Below are 22,881 nucleotides of genomic sequence, written 5' to 3'. Positions count from 1 at the left end.
GGCAGGTGTGCGTGATGCAGGGCAGCCTGGGGGTGGATACGTGACAAACAGGGGTCGGTTTTCATTTGAATGATAGCTTAAAAACATTCATACGAGGAGCCGTAAAATTAAACAATTTAAAAGATTGCCTCCATGGTCTGAAAATCACAGCGGAGTTCAAAGATCATCTACAGACAGGTGCACATGAGAAAAACACGAGCTAAACCAAATATATTGATCTGTTTTAAGCAATCGATTTCGTGAGATTGTGACGACTGTAAACTTTTATACAAACATCACTAATCTGAAGTAAAAAGGGATGTGTATTTCCTGTAGTTATTGTGGTGAAAACGTTAGTCAGTGTAATGTAGCAACACGTTCTGTCCGCCATAGGGAAATTAGCTTAAAATAAACCATGTTAAAATAGTTCAGTATTTCTATTTAAGATTAAGGTAAATTAAACACAATCCCCCAAAAATACAACAATGACATCTATTTCTTACTATTTTTATCATGGAGAAGCACTCCTAAACACTATTTAACCGGGTGCTCTGAAGAGCTGTTATGGTGGAATGACGTGTAAGAATGACAACTACTCCTGTCTCTTGAGTTACTGCAAATCTCCCTTAGCGTAAGCATCTCCTACCATGCCAGACGAGGATTGGTCACAGACAAACCAGCTGTCACTACTCAGATGGCCTGCGGTAGCTGTGCTACTGTCTCTCCTCTATCTTTGTTTTCCAGGCAAGTGTTTCCAGCCATTGGTTCATGTGACAGTGCCAGCAGCTCCAACAGACACAGTCACTGCAAGATAGCCGAGGCACACATTATTTACGCCATTGTACCCCAAAACTCTGTATTAAAACATTTACTTCTACCCGGATCCTGCAAGTCAAGTCCCTCTTTAATCTTTTCAAAGTCATCTTGCTACAGTACTAAAAGAATAACACACTGACACACTCAACTGGCATTTGAGGGGATACTGGTGTCCGATTCCAAACCGACTGCCGCTGTGCCCTTGAACAAGGCAATTATCCTGTTGGATTGTGTCTAGAAAGCCCCCTCAAAAAACTGAATACGAGTGCTTAGAAAATGACAATGGTTGTAAACAAACCACAAACCAGAAGTTTCATATTGAGAACCTAAAGAATACATCATTAATACTATTATACATTGGTGGGTTTTATTCTACAAGTGTTTGGTTTCCTTTCATCTTCATAGATAAGAACTACACATTAATTTCATTGCCTTAATTAGAAAGTAGGGCAGCCTAGTGGTTAGAGCACGGCAGGGTAGCCTAGTGAGCATTGGACTAGTAAGCGACTAGTAAGCGAAAGGTTGCAAGTTCAAATCCCCGAGCTGACAAGGTACAAATCTGTCGTTCTGCCCCTGAACAGGCAGTTAACCCACTGTTCCTAGGCCGTCATTGAAAATAAGAATTTGTTCTTAACTGACTTGCCTAGTAAAATAAAGGTAAAAAAAAACAGACAATGCTGTTACTCTGAATTCTGTTTTGTAGTCTGTATGCAAATATTCAAACTTCCTCTGTCATATACAGGTCTTCAATAGACAGGGAGTGACACAGAGTTATTACACAGACAGGACCTCAGCACCAGTCTACAGTAAATACACAATGTGGGTCTTGTTGCTCTTAATTGTGACTGTAACCTCAATAGTCTCGGGACCTTCTTGTTCAGTCAACAACAATCCTCGTCATATTTATGTCCCTGGGGACATTGTTGTGGGTGGACTTTTTCCTGTTTACCTGCAGGTGAAAACTAATGGATCCACGATTCCTCCGCAAAAGACATGCATTGAGTGAGTATACAGTGAACATCAATGAGCGTCATCAATAAGTGTTGTGTCTTTGTAGGTAATGTGTACTTTGCTGTCAACTAGAATGCTATTAACTAGAATTCCATGTAATTAGAAGACTGCAACTACTGTAGCATGCTATGTAACTAGAATGCTATGTAACTAGAATGCTATGTAACTAGAAGACTGCAACTAGAATGCTATGTAACCAGAATGCTATGTAACTAGAATGCTATGTAACTAGAATTCTATGTAACTAGAAGACTGCAACTAGAATGCTATGTAACTAGAATGCTATGTAACTAGAATTCTATGTAACTAGAAGACTGCAACTAGAACGTACAGTCCGCTATTCCAAACCATTCTAATTGTATGATGTTTGCAGTTACGACGTGCAGATGTTTCTCCGATCGCAAGTGATGATTTATGCCATCCAAGAGATAAACAGGTCTCAGATGTTGCCCAATGTGAGTGTCGGATACGAAATATACGACACCTGTGGGGATGTAACAAATGCCATCAGAGCAACACTGAGCATGATGGAGGACATCCAGGGGCAGGGGGTGGAGCCTAATGTAACCACACCACATGTTAAAGTGGTAATTGGGGAGAGGTATTCGGAGAAGTCAATAGCTGTTGCCCGTCTACTAGCTCTACCTTTAGTGGCTCAGGTATGCTAACCCTAACCTTTGATGTAGTGACTAACCCTAACCTTTGATGTAGTGACTAACCCTAACCTTTCATGTAGTGACTAACCCTAACTTTTCATGTAGTGACTAACCCTAACCCTTGATGTAGTGACTAACCCTAACCCTTGATGTAGTGACTAACCCTTGATGTAGTGACTAAACCTTTATCTAGTGACTAACCCTAAGCTTTTATCTAGTGACTAACCCAAACCCTTTATCTAGTGACTAACCCTTTATCTAGTGACTAACCCTAACCTTTTATCTAGTGACTAACCCTAACCCTTTATCTAGTGACTAACCCTAACCCTTTATCTAGTGACTAACCCTAACCCTTTATCTAGTGACTAACCCTAACCTGTTATCTAGTGACTAACCCTAACCGTTATCTAGTGACTAACCCTAACCCTTTATCTAGTGACTAACCCTAACCCTTTATCTAGTGACTAACCCTAACCCTTTATCTAGTGACTAACCCTAACCTGTTATCTAGTGACTAACCCTAACCGTTATCTAGTGACTAACCCTAACCGTTATCTAGTGACTAACCCTAACCGTTATCTAGTGACTAACCCTAACCGTTATCTAGTGACTAACCCTAACCGTTATCTAGTGACTAACCCTAACCTGTTATCTAGTGACTAACCCTAACCGTTATCTAGTGACTAACCCTAACCGTTATCTAGTGACTAACCCTAACCGTTATCTAGTGACTAACCCTAACCTTTGATGTAGTGACTAACCCTAACCTTTCATGTAGTGACTAACCCTAACTTTTCATGTAGTGACTAACCCTAACCCTTGATGTAGTGACTAACCCTAACCCTTGATGTAGTGACTAACTCTTGATGTAGTGACTAACCCTTTATATAGTGACTAACCCTCAATGTAGTGACTAACCCTAAGCTTTTATCTAGTGACTAACCCTAACCCTTTATCTAGTGACTAACCCTTTATCTAGTGACTAACCCTAACCTTTTATCTAGTGACTAACCCTAACCCTTTATCTAGTGACTAACCCTAACCCTTTATCTAGTGACTAACCCTAACCCTTTATCTAGTGACTAACCCTAACCTGTTATCTAGTGACTAACCCTAACCGTTATCTAGTGACTAACCCTAACCGTTATCTAGTGACTAACCCTAACCGTTATCTAGTGACTAACCCTAACCGTTATCTAGTGACTAACCCTAACCGTTATCTAGTAACCAACCCTTGATGTAGTGACTAACCCTAACCCTTTATCTAGTGACTAACCCTAACCTGTTATCTAGTGACTAACCCTAACCGTTATCTAGTGACTAACCCTAACCGTTATCTAGTGACTAACCCTAACCGTTATCTAGTGACTAACCCTAACCGTTATCTAGTGACTAACCCTAACCGTTATCTAGTGACCAACCCTTTATATAGTGACTAACCCTAACCGTTATCTAGTGACTAACCCTTTATGTAGTGACTAACCCACGATGTAGTGACTAACCCTTTATATAGTGACTAACCCTCAATGTAGTGACTAACCCTTTATATAGTGACTAACCCTAACCCTCAATGTAGTGACTAACCCTAACCCTTTATCTAGTGACCAACCCTTGATGTAGTGACTAACCCTAACCCTTTATCTAGTGACTAACCGTAACCGTTATCCAGTGACTAACCCTAACCCTTTATATAGTGACTAAACCTAACCCTCTATCTAGTGACTAACCCTTTATCTAGTGACCAACCCTTGATGTAGTGACTAACCCTAACCCTTTATCTAGTGACTAACCCTAACCCTCTATCTAGTGACTAACCCTTTATCTAGTGACCAACCCTTGATGTAGTGACTAACCCTAACCCTTTATATAGTGACTAAACCTAACCCTTTATCTAGTGACTAACCCTAACCCTCTATCTAGTGACTAACCCTTTATCTAGTGACCAACCCTTGATGTAGTGACTAACCCTAACCCTTTATCTAGTGACTAACCCTTTATGTAGTGACTAACCCTTGATGTAGTGACTAACCCTTGATGTAGTGACTAACCCTTGATGTAGTGACTAACCCTTTATCTAGTGACTAACCCTTTATCTAGTGACTAACCCTTTATCTAGTGACTAACCCTTCATATAGTGACTAACCCTTTATCTAGTGACTAACCCTTTATCTAGTGACTAACCCTTGATGTAGTGACTAACCCTTGATGTAGTGACTAACCCTTTATATAGTGACTAACCCTTGATGTACTGACTAACCCTTGATGTTGTGACTCACCCTTGATGTAGTGACTAACCCTTTATATAGTGACTAACCCTTTATATAGTGACTAACCCTTTATATAGTGACTAAACCTAACCCTTTATCTAGTGACTAACCCTAACCCTCTATCTAGTGACTAACCCTTTATCTAGCGACCAACCCTTGATGTAGTGACTAACCCTAACCCTTTATCTAGTGACTAACCCTTTATGTAGTGACTAACCCTTTGATGTAGTGACTAACCCTTGATGTAGTGACTAACCCTTGATGTAGTGACTAACCCTTTATCTAGTGACTAACCCTTTATCTAGTGACTAACCCTTTATATAGTGACTAACCCTTGATGTAGTGACTAACCCTTGATGTAGTGACTAACCCTTGATGTAGTGACTAACCCTTTATATAGTGACTAACCCTTTATATAGTGACTAACCCTTGATGTAGTGACTAACCCTTGATGTAGTGACTAACCCTTGATGTAGTGACTAACCCTTTATATAGTGACTAACCCTTTATATAGTGACCAACCCTTTATATAGTGACTAACCCTTTATATAGTGACTAACCCTTGATGTAGTGACTAACCCTTTATATAGTGACTAACCCTTTATATAGTGACTAACCCTTTATATAGTGACTAACCCTTGATGTAGTGACTAACCCTTGATGTAGTGACTAACCCTTGATGTAGTGACTAACCCTTTATATAGTGACTAACCCTTGATGTAGTGACTAACCCTTTATATAGTGACTAACCCTTGATGTAGTGACTAACCCTTTATATAGTGACTAACCCTTGATGTAGTGACTAACCCTTTATATAGTGACTAACCCTTGATGTAGTGACTAACCCTTTATATAGTGACTAACCCTTGATGTAGTGACTAACCCTTGATGTAGTGACTAACCCTTGATGTAGTGACTAACCCTTGATGTAGTGACTAATCCTTGATGTAGTGACTAACCCTTGATGTAGTGACTAACCCTTGATGTAGTGACTAACCCTTTATATAGTGACTAACCCTTGATGTAGTGACTAACCCTTTATATAGTGACTAACCCTTGATGTAGTGACTAACCCTTGATGTAGTGACTAACCCTTGATGTAGTGACTAACCCTAACCGTTATCTAGTGACTAACCCTAACCGTTATCTAGTGACTAACCCTTGATGTAGTGACTAACCCTAACCGTTATCTAGTGACTAACCCTAACCGTTATCTAGTGACTAACCCTTGATGTAGTGACTAACCCTAACCGTTATCTAGTGACTAACCCTAACCGTTATCTAGTGACTAACCCTAACCGTTATCTAGTGACTAACCCTTGATGTAGTGACTAACCCTAACCCTTCATGGAGTATAACTTTGCTTATAAATGATTTATGAAGAGTCTGTGTTGTACTTATGAAAACGTAAATAATCTTAATAGCCTTTATGAGTGCTCTATAAAGCCTTTATTAATGCTCTATTAAGTCTTTATTAATGCTCTGTAGAGCCGTTAATGCTCCATAAAGCCGTTATTAATGCGCTATAAAGCCTTTAATGCTCCATAAAGCATTCAATGCTCTATAAAGCCTTTATAAGTTAGGTTTAATTTCAAGTGGGAATACATAATGACCAATTGTCACTGTAACTTCTGCTCTAGTGCTGTTCAATGCTTTGTTCCTTATTTTTGCAGATCAGTTATTCATCAACAAGTGAGTTGCTCAGTAGGAAGTGCAAGTTCCCCTCGTTTCTGCGAACGGTCTCCAGTGATGAGCATCAGACCATTGCGATCGCTGAGTTGGTGAAGCATCTCGCCTGGGAGAGCGTGGGAGTGATAGGCAGTGACGATGAGTTCGGCAAGTATGGCGCCGAGAGGCTGATCGATCACTTCAATGACAGGAAACTGTGTGTGGACTTCAAGGAGATCCTATCAGCAAACTTTTTACTCAACGAGACCAGAACACAAACAGAATTGGCCATGCTCATGTCAAAGATTCGCAATTCGTCTGCCGAGGCCATTGTCATTTTCACAGCTGAATTGAATGTTAGGATCATCCTCAAAGAGGTCCTTAGAATGGGGATCAGCAGAATTTGGATTGCATGTGACACTTGGGCCACCAACAAGGAGCTTTCTGAAATGGCCGATATTCAAAAGGTTGGGAGGGTATTTGGATTCATTCCAAAGAGAAACAAGGTGCCGGGTTTTCATGAGTACGTCCGTGACTCTATGTTCCAAAGTAAAGCCCATAACAGCTTTATCCATGAATTTATGTGTCATTATCCTCCATGTCCCGATTCCTTGGTAGATGAAAGTGTGCTGAACTGTACATTACCCGACACCAAATCCCAGTCGGAGAGTGGTGGAAGGACATGCCTGGACAGAAGGTGCTTATTGAAGTACATTGACGAGGATGAGTCTTATTACATCTATCTAGCGGTCAAAGTCATTGCTCAGGGGCTGAGAAGCCTGCTGAACTGCGACAATGTAAGGTGTAAACGAAATGCCAGTTTTGCTGTTTGGGAGGTAAGCCACTGCACTGTGTGGGTTGACGTAATCACTAACACTTTAAAATCACTTAATTACAAAATCAGTTCCAAAAAATAGGTCTTGGTTTTCAGACCTCTAAAGATTCTATACTATCTGTAGGCTAGTGTAAACGCAGCTATGTGCCTCGGCCCCAAATTAATGGAAAAGATTGGCACTAATTTCCTCGTTGTATTCGGTGTCTATCTTTTCCATTAATTTCAGATTGATGCATATACTGTACATACTTTTATTTTATTTATTTTTATTTCACCTTTATTTAACCAGGTAGGCTAGTTGAGAACACCTTTATTTAACCAGATAGGCTAGTTGAGAACACCTTTATTTAACCAGGTAGGCTAGTTGAGAACACCTTTATTTAACCAGGTAGGCTAGTTGAGAACACCTTTATTTAACCAGGTAGGCTAGTTGAGAACACCTTTATTTAACCAGGTAGGCTAGATGAGAACACCTTTATTTAACCAGGTAGGCTAGTTGAGAACACCTTTATTTAACCAGGTAGGCTAGTTGAGAACACCTTTATTTAACCAGGTAGGCTAGTTGAGAACACCTTTATTTAACCAGGTAGGCTAGTTGAGAACACCTTTATTTAACCAGGTAGGCTAGATGAGAACACCTTTATTTAACCAGGTAGGCTAGTTGAGAACACCTTTATTTAACCAGGTAGGCTAGTTGAGAACACCTTTATTTAACCAGGTAGGCTAGTTGAGAACACCTTTATTTAACCAGGTAGGCTAGTTGAGAACACCTTTATTTAACCAGGTAGGCTAGTTGAGAACACCTTTATTTAACCAGGTAGGCTAGTTGAGAACACCTTTATTTAACCAGGTAGGCTAGTTGAGAACACCTTTATTTAACCAGGTAGGCCAGTTGAGAACACCTTTATTTAACCAGGTAGGCTAGTTGAGAACACCTTTATTTAACCAGTAGGCTAGTTGAGAACACCTTTATTTAACCAGGTAGGCTAGTTGAGAACACCTTTATTTAACCAGTAGGCTAGTTGAGAACACCTTTATTTAACCAGATAGGCTAGTTGAGAACACCTTTATTTAACCAGGTAGGCTAGTTGAGAACACCTTTATTTAACCAGGTAGGCTAGTTGAGAACACCTTTATTTAACCAGGTAGGCTAGTTGAGAACACCTTTATTTAACCAGGTAGGCTAGTTGAGAACACCTTTATTTAACCAGGTAGGCTAGTTGAGAACACCTTCATTTAACCAGTAGGCTAGTTGAGAACACCTTTATTAAACCAGGTAGGCTAGTTGAGAACACCTTTATTTAACCAGGTAGACTAGTTGAGAACACCTTTATTTAACCAGGTAGGCTAGTTGAGAACACCTTTATTTAACCAGGTAGGCTAGTTGAGAACACCTTTATTTAACCAGGTAGGCTAGTTGAGAACACCTTTATTTAACCAGGTAGGCTAGTTGAGAACACCTTTATTTAACCAGGTAGGCCAGTTGAGAACACCTTTATTTAACCAGGTAGGCTAGTTGAGAACACCTTTATTTAACCAGTAGGCTAGTTGAGAACACCTTTATTTAACCAGGTAGGCTAGTTGAGAACACCTTTATTTAACCAGTAGGCTAGTTGAGAACACCTTTATTTAACCAGATAGGCTAGTTGAGAACACCTTTATTTAACCAGGTAGGCTAGTTGAGAACACCTTTATTTAACCAGGTAGGCTAGTTGAGAACACCTTTATTTAACCAGGTAGGCTAGTTGAGAACACCTTTATTTAACCAGGTAGGCTAGTTGAGAACACCTTTATTTAACCAGTAGGCTAGTTGAGAACACCTTTATTTAACCAGGTAGGCTAGTTGAGAACACCTTTATTTAACCAGTAGGCTAGTTGAGAACACCTTTATTTAACCAGGTAGACTAGTTGAGAACACCTTTATTTAACCAGTAGGCTAGTTGAGAACACCTTTATTTAACCAGGTAGACTAGTTGAGAACACCTTTATTTAACCAGTAGGCTAGTTGAGAACACCTTTATTTAACCAGATAGGCTAGTTGAGAACACCTTTATTTAACCAGGTAGGCTAGTTGAGAACACCTTTATTTAACCAGATAGGCTAGTTGAGAACACCTTTATTTAACCAGGTAGGCTAGTTGAGAACACCTTTATTTAACCAGATAGGCTAGTTGAGAACACCTTTATTTAACCAGTAGGCTAGTTGAGAACACCTTTATTTAACCAGGTAGGCTAGTTGAGAACACCTTTATTTAACCAGATAGGCTAGTTGAGAACACCTTTATTTAACCAGGTAGGCTAGTTGAGAACACCTTTATTTAACCAGATAGGCTAGTTGAGAACAAGTTCTCATTTATAAACTGCGACCTGGCCAAGATAAAGCATAGCAGTGTGAACAGACAACAACACGGAGTTACACATGGAGTAAACAATAAACAAGTCAATAACACAGTAGAAAAAAAAAGAGTCTATATACATTGTGTGCAAAAGGCATGAGGAGGTAGGCGAATAATTAAAATGTTTCAAATTAACACTGGAGTGATAAATTATCAGATGGTCATGTACAGGTAGAGATACTGGTGTGCAAAAGAGCAGAAAAGTAAATAAATATAAACCGTATGGGGATGAGGTAGGTCAATTGGGTGGGCTATATACCGATGGACTATGTACAGCTGCAGCGATCGGTTTGCTGCTCAGATAGCAGATGTTTGACTCCTCTCGATATTAGTCTACTTTGGGGATCTGGAAATTTACATTTTCTTTTTGTTATTCTAGAAAAATAATCTTATATTTGAATGGACCTTTTATTGTGATACTGTTGTTAATTAGGATTGATTCATAGGGTTGACTGTATTTTAGACATACAATCTCTCCTACATAACACCACAGAGTAAACTATAAAGATGCTGCCCACTGTTCATATTTAGCTGGTTGTGTCCACAGCTTCTTGAGGAACTCAAGCGGGTTAACTTCATAGTGGACAATACCACACACATAGCTTTCAATGAAGATGGTGACCCTACTACAGGATATGACATCGTAGAGTGGAACATGTCGGTTTCAGAAAATCGGATAATAACCGTCGGAGTGTATAGGCCTGATGAACCCATCCGCATCAGAGAGCATCTCATCAGAGAGTTCGAAAATGTTACAGTAAGCCTTCCTATCTTAAATCAGTATTCTTAACTTTACAGTAAGCCTTCCTATCGTAAATAAGTGTTTTAAATGTTACAGTAAGCCTTACTCTCTTAAATCTGTGTTTTTAAATGTTACAGTAAGCCTTCCTATCTTAAATCAGTATTCTTAACTTTACAGTAAGCCTTCCTATCTTAAATTAGTATTCTTAACTTTACAGTAAGCCTTCCTATCTTAAATTAGTATTCTTAACTTTACAGTAAGCCTTCCTATCTTAAATCAGTATTCTTAACTTTACAGTAAGCCTTCCCATCTTTAATCATTATTCTTGGATGTGGGTTCACTTAGCCTCCTATTAATTTGAGGTTGGGGCAAAGAGCTCGATCTACAGTACACAATAGATAGCATTGGACATGAAGTGTACTTGACATTAGTTGTTACTCTACCATTACCATATTATTACTACTTTATTCCATGCTGCAATGTAAAGTGCTACCTAAAATCTTCTCTCTTTTTTTTAGGTGACTTTTGCCAACTGCTGTAAGACATGTAATCCGGGATATGAGTTCATTACAAAGATAAACTCATGCTGCAAGGAGTGTTCTCTTTGCAGTCGTGGATACATTTCTACCGGAGGTGGTAAGTACAGTAAAATATCAAGATGCTTATTGATTTTGATGTAAATAGAAAAATCATCAGACAATATCAAAAGCAGGCAAGTTTCCATACCATTGTCTGAGGGGATTTTTGCAACTAATCTGATTACAGTTCTATATGGCCGCAATTTATTTTTACTTTAGGTCTGTAACTGATCTGAGGGCATGTTGAGTCTATTGTCTAAATGTTTAGTCTGTATTTTGTTGAATGTTTTGTATACACTGAGTATACAAAACATTAAGTACACCTGGTCTTTCCATGACATAGACTGACCAGGTGAATCAAGGTGAGAGCTATGTCACTTGTTAAATACACTTCAATCAGTGTAGATGAAGGGGAGGAGACAGGTTAATAAACAGGGATTTTTAAGCCTTGATACAATTGAGACATGGATTGTGTGTGTGTGCAATTCAGAGAGTGAATGGGCAAGACAGAATATTTAAGTGCCTTTGAACGGGCTACTGTAGTAAGTGCCAGTCGCACCGGTTTGTGCGACAAGAACTGCAACGCTGCTGGGGTTTTCACGTTCAACAGTTTTCTGTGTGCATCAAGAATGGTCCACCACCCAAAGGACATCCAGCCAACTTGACACAACTGTGTGAAACATTAGAGTCAACATGGGCCAGCATCCCTGTGGAATGCTTTAGACACCTTGTAGAGTCCATGGCCTGATGAACTGAGGATGTTCTGAGGGCAAATTGGGTCTCTAAGCAAATAGGTAATTTGCATAAGTGTGGTTACTGTGGACTGCTTCAAATAGTGTCATAATACCAGACAACGCCTGTTTCTCACACAACTCTATTCAAAGCCAAATGTCCTCATGTAAATATATCCTGCATACTCCTCAAACAAGTACATGATTATTATCACAAATGTCACATACTGTCTATTTGATTCAACCCTCAGGTAAGAAGTGCGTGGCCTGTCATCCACAAAGTGAGTACACATCCTCAGATATGGACAGATGTTTGATGAAAACCATTGAGTACCTGGGGTGGACTGACGCTTTCACCACTGTTCTGGTCTCATTTGATGTCTTGGGGATTGTTGTCAGCCTTCTGGTGGCCATTTTGTTTGCTGTGGATCGAAGAACACCCATAGTGAAATCCACTGGAGGCTACCTCAGCTTCCTGGAGCTGCTGTCCCTGCTGGCCTGCTTCTGCTGTATCATTATGTTCCTGGGGGAGCCAACAAAGACCACCTGCATGGCGGGTCTCCCACTCTTTGGCATGGCCTTCACTGTCTGCGTCTCCTGCATCCTGGCCAACCTGCTCCAGATCTTTGTGGGCTTCACTTTCGATTTGAGGGTTACAGTCGGCGACACACTGAAGCGCCTCAACCGACCCATCGCCGTGGTAACGTGCTGCTCGGCGGTCCAGGTGGCCGTGTGCGTGGTGTGGCTGACCTACGCCCCACCGTTCATAGTCGAAAGCAGCAGGTTCGACGAGGCCACCATCCTTCTGGAGTGCAACAAAGGTTCCAAGATGCTCTTTGGCGCCATGTTGACTTACATTGCCCTGCTGGCAGTGGTCTGCTTCCTGTTTGCGTTCAAAGGGAAGCAGTTGCCAGATTTGTATAAGAACGCCAGTTTTGTCTCCATCAGCATGATGATTTTCCTGGTGGTTTGGATCGTCTTCATCCCTGTCTACATCAACATGTCGGGGAAGTACCAGCGGGCCATCGAGGCGGCGGCCATCTTGGTGTCCAATTACAGCGTCCTCTGTTGTCACTTTGCTCCCAAGTGCTACATCATGCTCTTCAGGAAAGAGCTCAACAACGAGAATGCCATCACAAATTACATCCGGAAACACTATGAAAAGAAGGGCATGGCTGTTGTCGGCAAATAGTTTGTTGATAGTAGCGATACGAGGTATTTGAGGCAGATATGTACATGAAGGTAGGGTAAAGTGACTAGGCATAAGGATAGATAATAACAAGGTATTTGAGGTAGATACGTACATGAAGGCAGGGTAAAGTGACTAGGCATCAGGATAGATAATAATGAGGTATTTGAGGTTGATATGTACATGAAGGCAGGGTAAAGTGGCTAGGCATCAGGATAGATAATAATGAGGTATTTGAGGTTGATATGTACATGAAGGCAGGGTAAAGTGACGAAGCAGAAGGATAGATAATAATAATAAGAGCTTCTACAGAAGGACAATCTGAATTTTTCAAAGTGTGACCCATGATAAGACTGTCAAGCACCAGTGAAAGTTATTGGAAGCATGGAACTTGGCATAAACCTATTTGCATTATGGGAACATGAACCCAAGCAATAGAGGAATAATTTTTCTCCAGAATACAGTACATACATTATGTCCCCCTAGCTATGCTATACAGTAATGCTATACTGATTAGTAGTTGTTTATAATTTATTTCAAATCAAATCAAAGTTTATTTGTCACGTGTGCCGAATACAACAGGTGTAGTAGACCTTATAGTGAAATGCTTACTTACAGGCTCTAACGAATAGTGCAAAAAAGGTATTAGGTGAACAATCGGTAAGTAAAGAAATAAAAACAACAGTAAAAAGACAGTGAAAAACAGTAGAGAGGCTATATACAGTAGTGAGGCAATAAAAGTAGGGAGGCTACATACAGACACCAGTTAGTCAGGCTGATTGAGGTAGTATGTACATGTAGATATGGTTAAAGTTGCCATGCAGTAGTAGAGAGAACAGTCTATGACTGGGGTGGCTGGGGTCTTTGACAATTTTTAGGGTCCTGGATGGCAGGAAGCTTAGCCCCAGTGATGTACTGGGCCGTACGCACTACCCTCTGTAGTGCCTTGCGGTCGGAAGGCCGAGCAATTGCCGTACCAGGCAGTGATGCAACCGGTCAGGATGCTCTCAATGTTGTAGCTGTAGAACCTTTTGAGAATATCAGGACCCATGCCAATTAGTTTTAGTTTCCTGAGGGGGAATAGGATTTGTCGTGCCCTCTTCACGACTGTCTTGGTGTGTTTGGATCATTCTAGTTTGTTGGTGATGTGGACACCAAGGAATTTGACGCTCTCAACCTTCTCCACTACAGCCACGTCGATGAGAATGGGGGCTTACTCGGTCCTCCTTTTCCTGTAGTCCACAATCATCTCCTTAGTCTTGGTTACGTTGAGGGATAGGTTGTTATTCTGGAACCACCCGGCCAGGTCTCTGACCTCCTCCCTATAGGCTGTCTCATCATTGTCGGTGATCAGGCCACTGTTGTGTCATCTGCAAACTAAGTCATGGTGTTGGAGTCGTGCCTGGCCATGAGGTCCTGGGTGAACAGGGAGTACAGGAGGGGACTGAGCACGCACCCCTGGGGGGCTCCAGTGTTGAGGATCAGCGTGGCAGATGTGTTGCTACCTACCCTCACCACCTGGGGCGGCCCGTCAGGAAGTCCAGGATCCAGTTGCAGAGGGAGGTGTTTAGTCCCAGGTTCCTTAGCTTAGTGATGAGCTTTGAGGGTACTATGGTGTTGACCGCTGAGCTGTAGTCAATGAATAGCATTCTCACATAAGTGTTCCTTTTGTCCAGGTGGGAAAGGGCAGTGTGGAGTGCAATAGAGATTGCATCATCTGTTGATCTGTTTGTGCGATATGAAAATTGTAGTGGGTCTAGGGTTTCTGGGATAATGGTGTTGATGTGAGTCATTACCAGCCTTTCAAAGCACTTCATGTCTACGGACGTGAGTGCTACGGGTCTGTAGTCATTTAGGCAGGTTGTCTTTGTGTTCTTGAGCACAGGGACTATGGTGGTCTGCTTGAAACATGTTGGTATTACAGACTCAATCAGGGACATGTTGAAAATGTCAGTGAAGACACCTGCCTTGGTCAGTACATGCCCAGAGCACACGGCCTGGTAATCCGTCTGGCCCCGCAGCCTTGTGTATGTTGACCTGTTTGAAGGTCTTACTCACGTCGGCTATGGAGAGCGTGATCACACAGTCGTCCGGAACAGCTGATGCTCTCATGATGCATGCCTCAGTGTTGCTTGCCTCGAAGCGAGCATAGAAGTGATTTAGCTCGTCTTGTAGGCTTGTGTCACTGGGCAGCTCGGCTGTGCTTCCCTTTGTAGTCTGTAATAGTTTGCAAGCACTGCCACATAAGACGAGCATCGGAGCCGGTGTAGTATGATTCAATCTTAGCCCTGTATTGACGCTTTGCCTGTTTGATGGTTCGTAGCAGGGCATATCAGGATTTTGTGTAAGCTTCCGGGTTAGAGTCCCGCACCTTGACAGCGGCAGCTCTGCCCTTTAGCTCAGTGCGGATGTTGCCTGTAATCCATGGCTTCTGGTTGGGGTATGTAAGTAGAGTCACTGTGGGGACGACGTCCTCAATACACTTATTGATAAAGCCAGTGACTGATGTGGTGTACTCCTCAATCTCATCAGAAGAATCCCGGAACATGTTCCAGTCTGTGATAACAAAACAGTCCTGTCGTTTAGCATCTGCTTCATCTGACCACTTGTTTTTATAGACCGAGTCACTGGTGCTTCCTGCTTTAATTATTGCTTGTAAGCAAGAATCAGGAGGATAGAGTTGTGGTCGGATTTACTAAATGGATGGCGAGGGAGAGCTTTGTACGCGTCTCTGTGTGTGGAGTACAGGTGATCTAGAATTTTTTTTCTCTCTGGTTGCACATTTAACATGTTGATGGAAATTTGGTAGAAGTGATTTAAGTTTCCCTGCATTTAACCAAATTCCAGTGGCTTCAAGAGTTTGTTAATAACAGATTTGTACTAATAATATATACTGAACAAAAATATAAACGCAACATGCGACAATTTCAAAGATTTGACTGAGTTACAGTTTGCATAAGGAAATCAGTCAATTTACATAAGTATGCCCTAATCTATGGATTTCACATGACTGAGAATACAGATATGCAGCTGTTGGTCACAGGTACCTTAAAAAAAGTAGTGGGGCGTGGAACAGAAGACCAGTCAGTATCTGGTGTGACCATCATTTGCTCCATGCAGCACACATTTGCTTGATATTGGCAGGAACTGGAACAGGTTGTCGTACACGTCAATCAAGAGCATCCCAAACATGTTCAATGGCTGACATGTCTTGTGAGTATGCAGGCAATGGAAGAACTGCCACATTTTCAGCTTTCAGGAATTGTTTACAAATCCTTGTGACATGGGGCCGTGCATTATCATCAGTGGCGACCTGTAATTCAGGGCAGGTGGGGCTCTGTTTTGAGCACCAGAGTTTTTGCAAAAATGTTTTTTTTTTGTTATTTTTGTTTTTTTGGGCTTGCCTGTTTTGCATGTTATTTTGTCATTAATACTTGTCACATATTAGTTTGCAAACAGGGTAAAACAAAAAAAGATTTATATAATTGAGTTAATAAAGCTACATACAAACATGGTCTCTATTTTGTTTTCCTGAGAAAGGCAGCTCCAAAATGCAGATGTTTCAGCCTAGCTCAGTGCTTTCTGTGGTGGTGGAGCAAGCCAGCAGAAAATACAGAGCATTGCACCGTGATTGGCTCAGTGTTCTGTCACTTATGGGGACACCACGTCACCTCCAAGTCTAAGGATAGAGATAGAAAATTCTAGCCTCTGGGTGCTGCCATAGAGTTACAGTATAAGTGCCCATCCAAGAAGGCTCAAGGTCATTCGCCACAGATAAAATTATGTCAAATCATGTTTTATGTACAGTAGCTTTGATTGGACTGATCATGTCATCATCTTACTTTCAAAATCTAGCAGTCATCAATAATCCTTGTCATATGAAGAGAAAGAATGAAGAGAAAATATTGAAAAAACGATAAACATTACACAACAAGTTGGAAATCGCAAATTCAACAATGAGTGGTTTGGAAGGATCAGTGACAGTAGCTAACTGCAAGCATTGCAATGTAATCACTAGCCTGCTATTCAGTCGAGTGGCTGTGTGGTCCCAAATCTGGGATTAATAACCTCTTAAGGATCTAACCCTTTTTTTCAATTTTCGCCTAAAATGACATACCCAAACCTAACTGCCTGTAGCTCAGGACCTGAAGCAAGGATATGCATAATCTTGATACCATTTGAAAGGAAACACTTTGAATATAATTTTCTATATCATATTTGAAATGCAAGAGAAAGGCCACACAGTATTCTTGCAGTTCAGGCGCAATGTAGATTCTGGCCACTAGATGGCAGCAGTGTATGTGCATCATTTTAGACTGATCCAATGAACCATTGCATCACTGTTCAAAATGTCTGCCCAAATGTGCCTAATTGGTTTATTGATACATTTTCAAGTACATAACTGTGCATGCTCCTCAAACAGTAGCATGGTATTATTTCACTGTAATAGCAGGGGTGTAAAGTACTTAAGTACTTTTAAGTAAATATACTTGAAAGTACTACTTAAGTCATTCCTAAAGAAAATGATGTACTTTTTACTCCATACACTTTCCCTGGCACCCAAAAGTACTTGTTATATTTTGAATGCTTAGCAGGACAGTAAAATGGTCTGATTCAAACACTTATCAAGAGAACATCTCTGGTCATTCCTACTGCCTCTGATCTGGCGAACTCACTAAACAAATGCTGCATTTGTAAATTATGTCTGAGTGTTGGCGAAAGCCCCTGGCAATGCTTAAAAAAAATATATGAAAATGGTGCCATCTGCTTTATTTAATATAAGGAATCTGAAATTATTTATACTTCTACTTTTGACACTTACGTGTATTTAAAACCAAATACTTTTAGACTTTTATTCAAGTAGAATTTTACTGCGGGACTTTTACTTGAGTCATTTTCTATTAAGGTTTTTTACTTTTACTCAAGTATGACAATTGGGTACTTTTTCAACCACTGTGTAATAGCTACTGTAAATTGGACAGTGCAGTTAGTTTAACAAGAATATAAGCTTTCGGCCCATATAAGACATGTCTATGTCCTGGGAAATGTTCTTGTTACTTACAATGTCATGCTAATCATATATCTCCCATGGGAGAGGACATCGATCCCGTAGAGGTTTTAAGGGGTTATTTTCCAAGTTTTGAATAATAAACTTTCAACATTGGCCATGCTGTCAATGAAGCATGAGTTGTGCCGCACTCAAAATACTATTAACTCAGAACTACGAAAACGTGACTTCAGTGAGTTCAAGACAACTGTGAAGTCGGGAAAAAACGAGCTCCAACTGGAAAAATACATTCAACTCGGTCATTCAACAGTCATTCAACTCGGAATTCCAAGTTGGGAACTCGGGCCTCCTCCTAGAGCTCCAAACTGATGATCAATGACCTTATTATTCAACCATGTTTTTTTCCGAGTTCCCAGTTGTCTTGAAAGCACCATCAATCCAGAGAATGCCAGACTTTGATGACAAAGTTTGATGACAAAATTTCCCCACCTTCCTGTTCAAGTGAGCACAGCACAATAAGGTGAGTCCAAAAATGTCTTGGAAGCTGCTGCATAAATGATGTAATATGCCAGGGAGATATGTATACTGTTGCTAAGAAAGTAATACTAAGTGTATGCTGTGAAGTAAGCTGTTAGTAGCCCATGTGGCTCACCCTAATCATTGTGTCCCCTTTCCTCTCCTAACTTAGCCTACTGTTCTGACTTACTGGTGCATATGTAGCCTATAGCCTGTTTTAGAGAAATGTCATCATTGAATATTGTAAGAGCTTTTATGGTCTGCTTTTAAGCCCCCTTTATTTATCCTACAGTTCTGACTTGGTGTACAGTGTTGAACAAGATAAAGTAAAACTTGACTTTACTCCTCTGTTTGGTCTGAAAAACCAGGAGGTGTGAGTACATTTGTTTCAGAGTCTTGCCATCTCTCCACCCTCTGCTTCAACCAACAGTCTCTCTGGACCAGTGGCCGTAATCCAACTGAAGACTGGTATGTGGCACATGATGTAGAGTCTCCTTGATGACTTAATATGTGTGATGATTCTGCTGGACAGGTTCTCATCACTGATTCTATTCTTGAAGTACTCCTCTATCTGTGGGTCGTTGAAACATCGTACCTCTGTCACCTGGTCCAAATACTCAGAAGGGATCGGATTGGCTGCTGCAGGTCGGGAAGTTGTCCAGAGTGGAGCAGTTTCCCCTTGATGAGGTTTGTCAGCAACATGTCCACTGAGGTTGACTGTTTGACATCACAGCAGCTATCATTTTTCTTGAGGTCTAGGGGCAGTCAGCACTCATCCAGACCATCAAGGACAGACATACCGTTGTACTTGTCAAAGTTGGAGATACCAGAATGCTTCACATACACAAAACAGTTTTCCACAACTTGAATCAAACAGTGTTTTTTTTCTCTATCATCATGTTCAGCTCCCGAACAGGAAGTGGATATCCTGATTAGCTCTTCCTTCGGCCCAGTCCAGAATGAACTTCTGCGCAGAGACTGTTTTACCAATGCCAGCGACTCCCTTTGTCAGCACAGTTCTGATAGGCTTGTCTTGTCCAGGTAAAAGCTTGAAGGTGTCATTGCATTTGATTGGCGTCTCTTGCGTAGTTTGGTTTTTGCATGCCATCTCAATCTGTCTCACCACATGTTCACGACTGACCCCTCCACTTTCACCCTCTGTGATGTACAGCTCTGTAAAGATCTTATTGAGAAGACTTGGGTTTCCTAGGACAGCTATTCCTTCAAACACACACCAAAACTTCTTCTTCAGGTTGGATTTGAGTTTATGTTGTCAAGAAGCACATCTAAAGACAAAACCGTTTATAAAACATTAATAAACAGACTTCTGTTTCATGTTCCTCAGGAAGTGAAGTGTGATCTTCAGAGCCCCCTCTCTGGCCCTGCTCTCCTGCTTCTCATCTTCAGCATCCTCTCTCTAACTCTATAAGCATTCTGGGAGATCTGGACTCATTCTGGGAGAATCCTCTTGAAACTCTTCAGTTCTTTCTTCACTAAAGTGATGACAGTCTCTTCAAGTGACTGAGAAAGAGATGTTAAGATAAGTGTTTTATTTTTATTTTTTTTACATTTAGGTGTAATTCATTCTGCACAAGCAACTGAAACCAACCAATACAAAAAAAAAGTTAATTAAAATGATATTTGGCCTTCTTTTCAGCAGTTTTTACATTTAGGTAAACCCATTGGGAATTCAGACAAAAAAGTTAAGTTCAATTCTATTTTTATGTATGACATCTCACCATGAATGTTTTATTGTACCTTTATTTAACTAGGCAAGTCAGAACAAATTCTTATGTTCAATGATGACCTAGGAACAGTGGGTTAACTGCCTTGTTCAGGGGCTGAATGACAGATTTTTACCTTGTCAGCTCCAGGATTCGATCTTGCAACCTCTCAGTTACTAGTCCAACGCTCTAACCACTAGGCTGCCTGCCGCCCCATGAGGAATATTGAGTCCAGGTCTGTTGTATGACTTTGGGAAGACTGACCACTGGAAATATCTGCTTCCGATCTCTCCTGTTGGTCTCTGTAAGAAAAAGAAGTTGACTACAACTGATCAACCAGCTTCACCCCAAAACAATGACACAATACTTCGTATCCCTGTTTAGTAGAGAAGTCTCCCTCTCTGAGGTTTACTGGTTTTCCCATAGACTGTTCACTCTTCATCAACAGACAGCTGGGTACAGGGGAGTCTGGGCTCTTGTGTCTGTGCATCAAAGCTGGGACCGAGTGACTGAAAAACAGCTTCTATCTCAAGGCCATCAGACTGTTAAAACAGCCATCACTAACATTGAGTGGCTGCTGCCAACATACTGACTCAAATCTCTAGCCACTTTAATAATACAAAAATTGATGTAATAAATGTATCACTAGTCACTTTAAACAATGCCACTTTATATAATGTTTACATACCCTACATTACTCACCTCACGTGTATATACTGTACTCTATAGCATCTACTGCATCTTACCTATGCCGTTCGGCATCGTGCCTATGCCGCTCATCCATATATTTATATGTACATATTCTTATTCATTCCTTTGTTATTGTGAAATTGTTAGATTACTTGTTAGATATTACTGCATGGTCGGAACTAGAAGCACACGCATTTCACTACACTCGTATTAACATCTACTAACCATATGCATCCAATAAGATTTGATTTTGATTTGTTCTTGTTGTTCTGTATATGTCATTCTGTATTATGTTTTGTGTTCTGTGTGGACCCCAGGTAGAGTATCTGCTGCTTGTGCAACAGCTACTGGGGATAATAAAATACCAAGTCGCTCTTTCAGTTTTAATGTTGTTTTTCTTTGACAGTGATTTTTATTTTCAATAAGACCAAGTTCTTACCATGCAACATCAGTTACAATATATATATATATATATATATATATATATATATATATATATATATATATTATTTAACCTTTATTTAACTAGGCAAGTCAGAACAAATTCTTGTTTACAATGACAGCCTACTGGGGAACAGTGGGTTAACTGCCTTGTTGTCACGGTTTTCTTCCTGGGAAGGAGAGGTGGACCAAAACGCAGCGTGGTTATAGTTCATGGTTTTTTAATATGAAAACTAAACATGAACAGAATACAAAATAATAAACCTGAAAACCGAAACAGTCCTAACTGGTGCATAAAACACAAAGACAGGAAACAACCACCGACAAAACCCAACACAAAACAGGCTACCTAAATATGGTTCCCAATCAGAGACAATGACTAACACCTGCCTCTGATTGAGAACCATATCAGGCCCAAACACAGAAACAGACAAACTAGACATCCAACATAGAATGCCCACTCAGATCACACCCTGACCAAACAAAACATTAGAAACATACAAAGCAAACTATGGTCAGGGTGTGACACTTGTTCACGGCCAGAACAAAATATTTTTAACTTGTCACCTCAGGGATTTGATCCAGCAACCTTTTGGTTACTGGCCCAAAGCTCTAACCACTAGGCTGCTGCTTGAAATTATACATGTCAATACCACAGGCGGTCTGCTGGTAACTTAATTGGGGAGGACGGGCTCGTAGCAACATTACTAGGAGCCGTCCATCCCTCAGCAGCCTTCTGTGGTTATTATTCATGTCAATACCAAAAGACCCGGACCCTTCAGGTCTTACCCTTGCTAGTAGAGGAGTCTCCAACACTGAAGTTTATTGGTTTCCCCAAAGACTGTTCACTCTTCATGGATTCACAGCTGGGTACAGGGGAGTCTGGTCTCTCCTGATGGATTTTTGCCAAAACACCTTCGATCACTGATTTGTTCCCGATTGAGAAAAATTGGCTGAGCACTTTAAGTGGATACATTTCAGCACAGGAAATTGCCTAATAATACAATAGAAATCTCTCACCCCACAGCTTCAATGTGTAGGTCGTTCTCATTTTAGAGGCAGTGGTCCCCTCCTCTCTCTCCCCAAAGACACTCATTTTAGAGGCAGTGGTCCCCTCCTCTCTCTCCCCAAAGACACTCATTTTAGAGGCAGTTGTCCCCTCCTCTCTCTCCCCAAAGACACTCATTTTTTTTGCCAACCTTTCTAAAAATTAAGTTCTTAAAAAGGATAATCCGAGTTATTTTCAGGGAGTAGCCATTCCATAAGGGAAATATGCAAATACATGCTGAAACAGGCCAATAGAATCTGGCTTCCTTGTGCTTGGCTCTGCCCACCTTCTTCCTAGTTTGGCTCACTGTGTGAGAGTCGAGGTGCAGGAACCAGTTGGTCCACATTGTGTCACCACTGATACACTTCCTCCCTGTATGAACGAACACAAATCAGACCTGCAGCGCTCAAATGCGACCACTTGGGCAGCCCGGTCTCATAGAGTTGACGTAACATAGTAAATGTAAATATGGGACATTCAAATCAGTATGATATGTTATGTTTGGTATGGTTACATAAGACAGATGGTTACTTAACCTCTTAGAGCTCTAGGGGCGCTATTTCATTTTTGGATAAAAAACGTTCCCG

At 40.9% G+C, this 22,881-nt stretch overlaps 1 protein-coding gene and 1 long non-coding RNA gene across 2 annotated transcripts; both read left to right on the top strand.

Moving 5' to 3' along the window:
* Positions 1-1,437: 1,437 nt before the first annotated feature.
* On the top strand, positions 1,438-13,002 carry LOC110498217 (G-protein coupled receptor family C group 6 member A). Its single transcript, XM_036955220.1, has 6 exons — positions 1,438-1,797; positions 2,180-2,465; positions 6,403-7,233; positions 10,175-10,384; positions 10,888-11,005; positions 11,930-13,002. Exons 1-6 carry the CDS (start codon positions 1,613-1,615, stop codon positions 12,868-12,870), a joined length of 2,571 nt encoding a protein of 856 aa, XP_036811115.1. The 5' UTR covers positions 1,438-1,612; the 3' UTR covers positions 12,871-13,002.
* A 6,306-nt stretch (positions 13,003-19,308) lies between these two features.
* Positions 19,309-20,699, top strand: LOC118941506. Its single transcript, XR_005037808.1, has 3 exons — positions 19,309-19,432; positions 19,563-19,643; positions 19,737-20,699. It is a non-coding gene; the product is annotated as an uncharacterized LOC118941506 (long non-coding RNA).
* Positions 20,700-22,881: the final 2,182 nt, after the last annotated feature.

This window comes from Oncorhynchus mykiss, chromosome 19, assembly GCF_013265735.2.
Source record: "Oncorhynchus mykiss isolate Arlee chromosome 19, USDA_OmykA_1.1, whole genome shotgun sequence".
In the NCBI taxonomy this organism is placed as follows: domain Eukaryota; kingdom Metazoa; phylum Chordata; class Actinopteri; order Salmoniformes; family Salmonidae; genus Oncorhynchus; species Oncorhynchus mykiss.
Note: the sequence above shows the minus strand (reverse complement) of the source record. Positions and strands in the feature narration are given on the sequence as shown.

Coding starts and splice junctions, on each gene's coding strand:
- LOC110498217 (XM_036955220.1), top strand. CDS start 1,613: ATGTGGGTCTTGTTGCTCTTAATTGTGACTGTAACCTCAATAGTCTCG. Junction 10,385..10,887: donor GAGAGTTCGAAAATGTTACA/GTAAGCCTTCCT, acceptor TCTTTTTTTTAG/GTGACTTTTGCCAACTGCTG. Junction 11,006..11,929: donor ATACATTTCTACCGGAGGTG/GTAAGTACAGTA, acceptor TTCAACCCTCAG/GTAAGAAGTGCGTGGCCTGT.